Source organism: Penaeus chinensis, chromosome 24, assembly GCF_019202785.1.
Source record: "Penaeus chinensis breed Huanghai No. 1 chromosome 24, ASM1920278v2, whole genome shotgun sequence".
NCBI classification, from domain to species: Eukaryota; Metazoa; Arthropoda; class Malacostraca; order Decapoda; family Penaeidae; genus Penaeus; species Penaeus chinensis.
The window spans coordinates 29,470,648-29,480,647 of NC_061842.1; the positions used below are offsets into that span (position 1 = coordinate 29,470,648).

General features: G+C 42.5%; 1 protein-coding gene across 1 annotated transcript in view; it reads right to left on the reverse strand.

The window, feature by feature from the left end:
* The window catches only part of LOC125038063 (zwei Ig domain protein zig-8-like), a 38,306-nt gene that overhangs the window by 344 nt on the left and 27,962 nt on the right, over nt 1-10,000 (reverse strand). Inside the window, exons 5-7 of the mRNA XM_047631299.1 lie at nt 5,783-5,916; nt 2,989-3,065; nt 1-473 (exon numbers count right to left, since the gene is read on the reverse strand). The exon at nt 1-473 is cut by the window's left edge and continues 344 nt beyond it. Coding sequence (XP_047487255.1) covers nt 331-473; nt 2,989-3,065; nt 5,783-5,916 — 354 coding nt within the window. The 3' untranslated portion in view covers nt 1-330. The remainder of the gene's footprint in view (nt 474-2,988; nt 3,066-5,782; nt 5,917-10,000) is intronic.

Sequence of the window (10,000 nt, forward strand, 5' to 3'; positions counted from 1 at the left end):
AAAAGAGTTCTTATAACTCTGATTGGTCAACGTCTTGACCAATCAGAGGACACTGCCGTAATGACGTCCCTGTTACGTCACAAACACTACGCTGACATCACGATTACGTCACAAATACCACGATGACGTCACGTGAACTCACCAACCACCTCCATCTCCCTTTCGAAAACGAACATAAATCAAACCCTTTTCAAATTCAAATCCCAAAATACGAAACTAAAAGTAAATAAATAAATAAATAAATACAAGAAAAGAGATACAGCAGCATTGCATCTCCATCAACATCTCAGCAGCATCTTAACGTCACGATCTCTTCTGGTGACATGACCATCATCTCACGGGGAGATTTTGCGCGAAGATTTTGACGAAAACCAAGATGGCGCTGGACAGGACGAGGTCGAGGGAAGGAAGATGGCCTGCTGGCGCTGTGGAAGTGTGGCCTCGTCTTTGAACCGCTGCTACAGTGTCCCCTGCTGGAGAACAGAAGGAATGGGTTGTTATTATTATTATTATTATTATCATTTTCTTCTTCTTCTTCTTCTTCTTCTTCTTCTTCCCTTCTCTTTCTTTGTTGTGTTTTCTTTTGCTGGGTCTTTCTTTCTTTTTTCTTTGTTATCTATGTCTTCGTCTCTCTGTTTTATCTCTGTCTCTGTCTCTGTCTGTCTCTTTCTCTCTCTCTCTCTCTCTCTCTCTCTCTCTCTCTCTCTTTTCTCTCTCTCTCTCTCTCTCTCTCTCTCTCTCTCTCTCTCTCTCTCTCTCTCTCTCTCTCTCTCTCTCTCTCTCTCTCTCTCTCTCTCTCTCTCACTATTATTCTTATTCTTATGCATACCCTTTTTATTTTTATTTCATTTCTCAAATTAACTTTATCATAGCTATCAGCAGTATTGATATTAATATCATTAATGTCAGCTATATAAATATTATCAATTTATTAGTATAATTGGCAATGATAACAATAACAGCTGCGGTAATATTAGTTTTAGTTGTATGTATTATTGGATTATTGCAATACAGTGCCATAAGGTAAAAATGGTGTTAACTCTATGATACTTATCACTATATTCGTCACTATACATTACTATGGATTTGTTTTCACAAGAATCATCACTATCATCATTCATACCATTACTCCCACCATTAAAAATCATCACAACTATGATCACTACCATGAAGACTACTACCATCACAACTACCATTAATTACCCTTATCATCAGAGCCCTCAACGGCTGCTACCATAACTAATACCAATGTCCCTCCCATGAACCCTACCATCATCACTACTACCATTATTACTACCATTAATCCCCTATAAACACAATCAGTACGTACAGTAAGCATTTCCATCGTTAGTACCATACTACCGTTACCATTACCATTACCATTAACCTCTGAGAGTCCCAAACAGTGCTGTTAATATTACCATGTCACTATCAGTATCACTACCATAGATCATTATCACTTGTAAATGCATCACCATTAATACTATTACTACCATAACACTACCAACATCAGTACCGTCATCACTAGCATCACCATCACCATTACCATCGCCCCAGCACCATCACTACGCTCATCACCACCACTACCATCACCATCATCACTACCCTCGCTAATAGTGCCATAGCTATCATCACCATCAGAACCACTCTCATCATCCCTCACCATCACTATCACAACCAGCGTCACCAACATCTTCACCATCATCACCATCATCACCATCACAACCATCACCACCCCCACTATTGCCATCACAACCTATCACCACACTTACCATCACCACTACCTTCACCACTATCACCTCCCTCACCACCATCATCACCACCATCACCACCACTCTCCACCACAACCGCTCACCCTCACCATCATCACCTCCCTCACCACCACCATTCACCACCATCATCAACACCACCACTCACCGCCACCCCTTCACCACCACCAGTCACCACCATTCAACACCAGTCAAGCACCACCCACTACCACTCACCACTACCCCTTCACCATAACCAGTCACCACCAGTCACCACCATCCACCACCAATCACCACCAGTCACTACCACTCACCACCACCCCTTCACCACCACCAGTCACCACCACTCAACACCAGTCACCACCACCCACCACCACTCACCACCACCCCTTCACCACCACCACTCACCACCACTCACCACCAATCACCACCAGTCACCACCATCCACCACCATCCACCACCAGTCACCACCAGTCACCACCACTCACCACCAGTCACCACCACTCAACACCAGACACCACCACCCACCACCAATCACCACCACTCACCACCACTCACCACCAGTCACCACCACTCACCACCAGTCACCACCACTCACCACCAGTCACCACCAGTCACCACCACGCACCACCACCCCTTCACCACCACCAGTCACCACCTCTCACCACCACTCACCACCACCCCTTCACCACCACCAGTCACCACCACTCAACACCAGTCACCACCACCCACCACCACTCACAACCACTCACCACCACTCACCACCAGTCACCACTAGTCACCACCACGCACCACCACCCATTCACCACCACCAGTCACCACCTCTCACCACCACTCACCACCACCCCTTCACCACAACCAATCACCACCACTCAACACCAGTCACCACTAGTCACCACCACGCACCACCACCCCTTCACCACCACCAGTCACCACCTCTCACCACCACTCATCACCACCCCTTCACCACCACCAATCACCACCACTCACCACCAGTCACCACTAGTCACCACCACGCACCACCACCAGTCACCACCTCTCACCACCACTCACCACCACCCCTTCACCACCACCAGTCACCACCTCTCACCACCACTCACCACCACCCCTTCACCACCACCAATCACCACCACTCAACACCAATCACCACCACTCAACACCACTCAACACCACTCACTACCACTCACCACCACCCCTTCAACACCACTCACCACCACACTTACCCATGGCCGTGACTTACCCTCGCTCACGAAGACAAGGACGAAGGAAGGATCCACATTCGGGGCGACGCAGGAGTAGTTGCCTGAATCCGTTTGTCTGTTGGAGTGAGAGGGAAGGAGAGGGAGAGGGATGGGGAGGGAGAGGGAGAGGGAGGGAAAGCGAGGGAGAGGGAGGGAAAGGGAGAGGGATGGGGAGGGAGAGGTAGGGAGAGGGAGGGAGAGGGAGAGGGAGAGGGAGGGAAAGCGAGGAGGAGGGAGGGAAAGGGAGAGGGATGGGGAGGGAGAGGGAGAGGGAGGGAAAGCGAGGGAGAGGGAGGGAAAGGGAGAGAGATGGGGAGGGAGATGGAGAGGGAGAGGGAATGGGAGAGGGATGGGAGAGGGAAGGGAGGGAAAGGTGGAAGAGGAAGAAGGATAGGAGAAAAGAAGAAGTAGAAAAAGTAGAAGAAGAACAAGAAGAGCAAGAAGATTATGTAGAGTGGGAAAGAGGAAAACAGAGAGAGAGAGAGAGAAAGAGAGAGAGAGAGAGAGAGAGAGAGAAGGGGAAAGATAAAGAGAGACAGAGACAGAGACAGGGAGCGAAAGAGGCAGAAGGGAGGGAGAGAGAGACATATCAGCGTTAGAAACATGCTTTCTGCCAGGAGGAATATACACTATTCGGGGTCCCCTGACATACGCATTGGATTTTCTTGACTTAGTGTAATAGTATTATCTATCATGTATCTTACGCTATCCTTTTGTTTTCTTATTCCCACGTCCATCTGTATCTATGTCCTTTCTTGAAATACCGATTCGCTTTTTTTTTCGTTTGTTTCGTTCTTTTTTGTCACATTTTTTCCCCCCCTTTTTTTTTTTTTTGTTACATTTTTTTTTTCCTTGTCCGTACATATTTCATCTATGTCTGTTTATCCCTTTCTTGTTAAATGTTTTATTGGTTTTTTGCCATTTAATTTTCCCCCCTTTTCGCCCCCATTCTACTATCCACCATCTCCATTATATACATTTCCCTCTTTCATCCTTCCCTCACCTAACTATTCCCTATCCCAAATACACCCACCTGTTCATGTCCTTCCATTCATTTCGTCCTGAGACTCTATACACTGTTCCCTCACCCGTAAAGTCTCACACAGGACAATTGTCAGAGCAGAGTAAATGTTACGTTGTCAGAACTCGTGGGTCTTGTAGACTGCCCTGTTTCGCTGTTCGTGTATAGGGCAGTTGTTTATTTACTGTGTTGGTGGTGGTGTTATTTTGTGTCTGTCTGTTGTTTATTTTTGTTGTGTATTTCTGCGTGTGTTGTATATATAAAAGAGATTGGTTATGTCTTTTATCCTCACTTCATTTGTTGTTGTTTTGTTATTATATTGCTATATGTTCGTTATCTTTCTCTTTTCTTTTTTTTGCGTTTTATGTTTTATTTATTCTTTATTTTGATTTAATTCTAATTATCTTTTAAATTCAAGTTATGGCATTTTTTAGATAAGCGTTATTATTATCGTTATTATCATTCTTGTTCAAGTGAACTTCGTTATTTCGTTATTTAGGATATTGGCTCCTGTTCTTTCTCTATCTGTTCAATTTAGTCTTTATCACCGTTATCGTTATCACCATTGTTGTTATAATAAATTTCGCTATTTCGAATTTATTATATTGGCCCCGGTTACTCTGTTTGTCATATTGAGATCAGCATTGTTTTTTTCTTGTCTTGTGATATATTTCACCTTTTTTGTTATCAGTATTAGATTGTTTTTGTTTGTTTGTTTGTTTGTAGGGCTCTTATCGAATTTCTGTTATTTTCTTTATCTTTTTATTGTTGTTGTTTCTAATAACATTTAAGTCTCAATATGACCAGATATTGTTGCATTCTAGAATTTGCTTGTTATTTCATATGTCTTACATATTGTGTTGTTGCAGACTATGTAAACCATTATAAGAGGTATAGATTTTTCTTTTAACCAGAACAGTGTCTTTTCTACTTATAATGATAAATTTTTCATGATTTTGAACAAATTCTTACTACATGTAAGAATTATTTACTTTGAAATATAACAACAGTTCTGTTTCCTAATTTCTCCTCTCTGCCCTTTACCTTCCGTCCAATGCCCTATAATAAATTCCCATTCTATAACCTCAGATTTTGTATGCCCTTGCATTATTTTTTCTTTATTCTTTATTTTCATTTAACTCTAATAATCTTGTTTTTTTCCACTTTGTGTTAGCATTATAAGTATCGTTATTATTATTCTTGTTCAAATTAATTTAGGATATTGGCTCTTGTTCTTTCTATATTTATAATCATATTCTTTGAAACCAATGCTCCCAAAATGCCCTAAACCATTTCTGTAAACTGTTAATCACATACACTTAATATATCATGCATTATATATCGAACACTATCACCAATCATACCCTTTCCCTCCCTAATACCCTTACTCCCTACCTGCATACCCAATAGCTCATACTTCATACCTTATACTTCAACCAATACCTCATACCCCATACTTACCTACTACCCTTATTTCCCTACCCAATACATCATTACCCTTATACCACCTTATACCCCCTTATATCACCTTATACACCACATATCTCCTTATATACCTTATAACCCCTTATACCCCTATAACCCCTTATACCCCTAATACCATCTTATAACCCTACCACCCTATACCCTCTGATACCATCTCATACCCCCTAATACCACCTTGTCCCCCTTATACCATTTTAGACACTCTTATACTCCCTTATACCACCTTATATTCCCTTTTACCCCCTTATACTCCCTTATACCCGCTTATACTCCCTCATACCCCCTACCTGGCGTCGGTGATGGTGAGCCTGGAATGCGTCCTCGAGCCTTCGACTTTCGTGATGACGCTGAGTCGGTTCCGCGAGTCGTCGTAGTTCACCATCGTCTCCTCCTGATACCAGAACACGAAGGGGGGCTGGCCCTGGGGTGGGAGAGGGGGAGAGAGAGAGAGAGAGAGAGATGGGTGTGGGTTGTGGTTGTGATTTTTTTTTTTTTTTTTTTTTTTTGTATTTCTTTCGTTTTCTTTTTTTCTTTTTTTTTTGTTTGTTCTTTCTTTTTCCTTTTTCTTTTTTCCTTTTGTTCTTTTCTTCTTTTTCTTTTTTTCTTTTTCTCTTTCTTTTTTTTTCTTTTCTCTTTCTCTTTTTCTTTTTCTTATTTTTTTTCTTTTTTTTCTTTTCTCTTTCTCTTTTTCTTTTTCTTATTTCTTTTCTTTTTTTCCTTTATTTTTTTTCTTATTTTCTTTCTTTCTTTTTCTCTTTTTTTCTTTCTTCCGCCCTTTTTTATTTTTTATTTTTTTTATTTGTTGGTTATCTTTGTTTTTTTTTTTGTTTGTTTGTTTTTTTACCTTTTTCGAGGGAGGGGAGGGTGTTTTTTTGTTTTTTTTTATTATTGTATTTCGTTGTTTCGTTGTTTTGGGATGGGTGTAGTTTTATGTTATTGAATTTTCCGCAAGTTTTTGTTTTTGTTTTTTGTAATATGGTATTACTCTCGGAACGTTGTATTTTATTGCAATTGACTGTATTTTGAGGCGGCTTTTGTGTGTGTGTGTGTGTGTGTGTGTGTGTGCGTGCGTGCGTGCGTGCGTGCGTGCGTGCGTGTGTGTGTGTGTGTGTGTGTGTTTTCAGAGGATCGCATTCTGTTGCATTTTATCTTTACAACTGTATTTTATTGCATAATTTTAGTGAGTAGAGAGAGGTAAGTGGGAGGTGGAAGAGAGAGAAGGAACCAAAGAAGAGGAGAAGGGAAGGAAATGGATTGTATTTTATTGCTGTATCTTATTGTATTCTTTTCGGATGGTTGATGGGTCTTTCCGGGCTGGGGGGGGGGGGGGGGGGTAAAGTGGGTGGAAGAGGAAAAGGAAGAAGGAGAGGAGAGGAGATGAGCAGGAAACAAAGGAGGAGGGATTGGAAAGGAGAGGAGAGGAGAGGAGAGTAAAGTGGGGAAATGGGAGAGGAGAGAAGATGTGAATGGAGCGAAGGAAGGGGATAAAAATGTATGCGATGAGAGGGAGGAAGAAGGAATGAGAGAAGAAGAGATAAAAAAAATAAATAAAAAAAGAGGATGAAAGGGAGAGAGGATAGAGAGTAAATGAATAAAGCGGGGCATTGAGAGACAGAAGAAGAAATGAATAAAAAGAGCAAAGAAAAGGAAACGAGAGAGGAGAAGAGAAACTAAGGTAACGAAACAGAAGAGGAAATGAAAATAAGAATAAACAGCTTCAAGGAAATATTTTACACATTTGGCAAAAAATCGCTTGATGGATTATAGATAATTAATGACAGATCGACAGCTGATCGTCACCATCTTTTGATAAGTGACAGAGCGGCGATAATAATCACTTGGTAATCAACAGATTTGTGATGATAAATAATCAATGATCTAAAAAGTTGATAACGTTAATTCTTCCTAATTGCTTAAATTATACGATAACTGACGAGTGATAATTAGCATTCGGCAATTAACAGGTTTGTGATGATAAATGATTTAAAAAATATCTATATATAGGTTGATGATGTGGCAAGTTGCTATTATCAGTTATTGTGAAATCCAGCGATGTTAATTAAATATAATGCGTTTAAGCAGTCATCAGCGACCTGTCGAGTGAATGCCAGTCTTGACCAATCAAAAGTGAAGAAGAGAAAATCATATCAATAAATTAAAGTGATGCAATGATAATGGTGAGAGTAATAGGTATGATGATGGTGGTGATGGTGATGATGGTGGTGAGGGTGATGGTGATGGTGGTGATAGTGATGGCGATGATGGTGATAGTGATGATGGTGGTTAGGGTGATGGTGATGGTGGTGATAGTGATGGCGATGATGGTGATAGTGATGATGGTGGTTAGGGTGATGGTGATGGTGGTGATAGTGATGGCGATGATGGTGATAGTGATGATGGTGGTGAGGGTGATGGTGATGGTGGTGATAGTGATGGCGATGATGGTGATAGTGATGATGGTGGTGAGGGTGATGGTGATGGTGGTGATAGTGATGGCGATGATGGTGGTGATGGTGATGGTGGTGATAGTGATGGCGATGATGGTGATAGTGATGATGGTGGTGAGGGTGATGGTGATGGTGGTGATAGTGATGGCGATGATGGTGATAGTGATGATGGTGGTGAGGGTGATGGTGATGGTGGTGATAGTGATGGCGATGATGGTGATAGTGATGATGGTGGTTAGGGTGATGGTGGTGATAGTGATGGCGATGATGGTGATAGTGATGATGGTGGTGAGGGTGATGGTGATGGTGGTGATAGTGATGGCGATGATGGTGATAGTGATGATGGTGGTTAGGGTGATGGTGATGGTGGTGATAGTGATGGCGATGATGGTGATAGTGATGAGGGTGGTGAGGGTGATGGTGATGGTGGTGATAGTGATGGCGATGATGGTGATAGTGATGATGGTGGTTAGGGTGATGGTGATGGTGGTGATAGTGATGGCGATGATGGTGATAGTGATGATGGTGGTTAGGGTGATGGTGATGGTGGTGATAGTGATGGCGATGATGGTGATAGTGATGATGGTGGTAGGGTGATGGTGATGTGGTGAGTGATGGCGATGAGTGGTGATAGTGATGATGGTGGTGAGGTGATGTGGTGGTGGTGATAGTGATGGATGATGGTGATAGTGATGATGGTGTAGGTGATGGTGATGGTGGTGATGTGATGGCGTGATGGTGATGTGATGATGGTGGTGAGGGTGATGGTGATGGTGAGGTGATATGGTGAATGGGATGATGGTGGTGGATGATGGTGGTTATGGGTGATGGTGATGTGGATGATATGTGATGGGATGATGTGTGTAGGTGATGATGGTGGTGAGGGTGATGGTGATAGTGATGGCGATGATGGTGATAGTGATGATGTGGTTAGGGTGATGGTGATGGTGGTGATGGATGGGCGATGATGGTGATATGTGATGATGGTGGTGAGGGTGATGGATGTGGGTGATGTGATGATGGATGATGGTGATATGTGATGATGGTGATGGTGGGTGTGATGGTGATGGTGGTGATAGTGATGGCGATGATGGTGATAGTGATGATGGTGGTTAGGGTGATGGTGATGGTGGTGATAGTGATGGCGATGATGGTGATAGTGATGATGGTGGTGAGGGTGATGGTGGTGATAGTGATGGCGATGATGGTGATAGTGATGATGGTGGTGAGGGTGATGGTGATGGTGGTGATAGTGATGGCGATGATGGTGATAGTGATGATGGTGGTGAGGGTGATGGTGATGGTGGTGATAGTGATGGCGATGATGGTGATAGTGATGATGGTGGTGAGGGTGATGGTGATGGTGGTGATAGTGATGGCGATGATGGTGATAGTGATGATGGTGGTGAGGGTGATGGTGATGGTGGTGATAGTAATGGCGCTGATGGTGGTGATAGTGATGATGGTGGTGATGCTGGTGATGGTGATGATGGTGATGATGGTGGTAATGGTGATGATGGTGGTTATGGTGGTGATGATGATGGTGATGATGGTGGTCACGGTCATGGTAATGGTGATGATTGTGGTGATGGTGATGATGGTGGTGATGGTGATGGTGGTCATGGTGATGATGGTGGTCATGGTGATGGTGATGATTGTGGTGATGGTCTTGACTAATCGGAGTGTTCCAGAAACAGGAATGAGTTGCCAATTTTGCATTTCTTTATGAGTATATTTAAGAGTGAAGGAGATGAATGGTTTAAGAGTGAGAGTGATGGCGATAGAAGGTGATTAATTAGAATATAGTAAAGGATAATTAGATATATAATTGGTAAAAGGGAAGAGTACACAGGTGTGTATATGTGTACATGTATATAGGCCTACTTTTTTATGAATGTGTGTGTGTGTGTGTGTGTGTTTTTCTTTGTGTGTGTGTGTATGTGTTTTTCTTTGTATGTGTGTGTATGTGTGTGTGTGTTTTTCTTTGTGTGTGTGTGTGTTTTTTTCTTTGTATGTATGTGTGTGTGTGTGTGTGTGTGTGTGTGTGTGTGTGTGTGT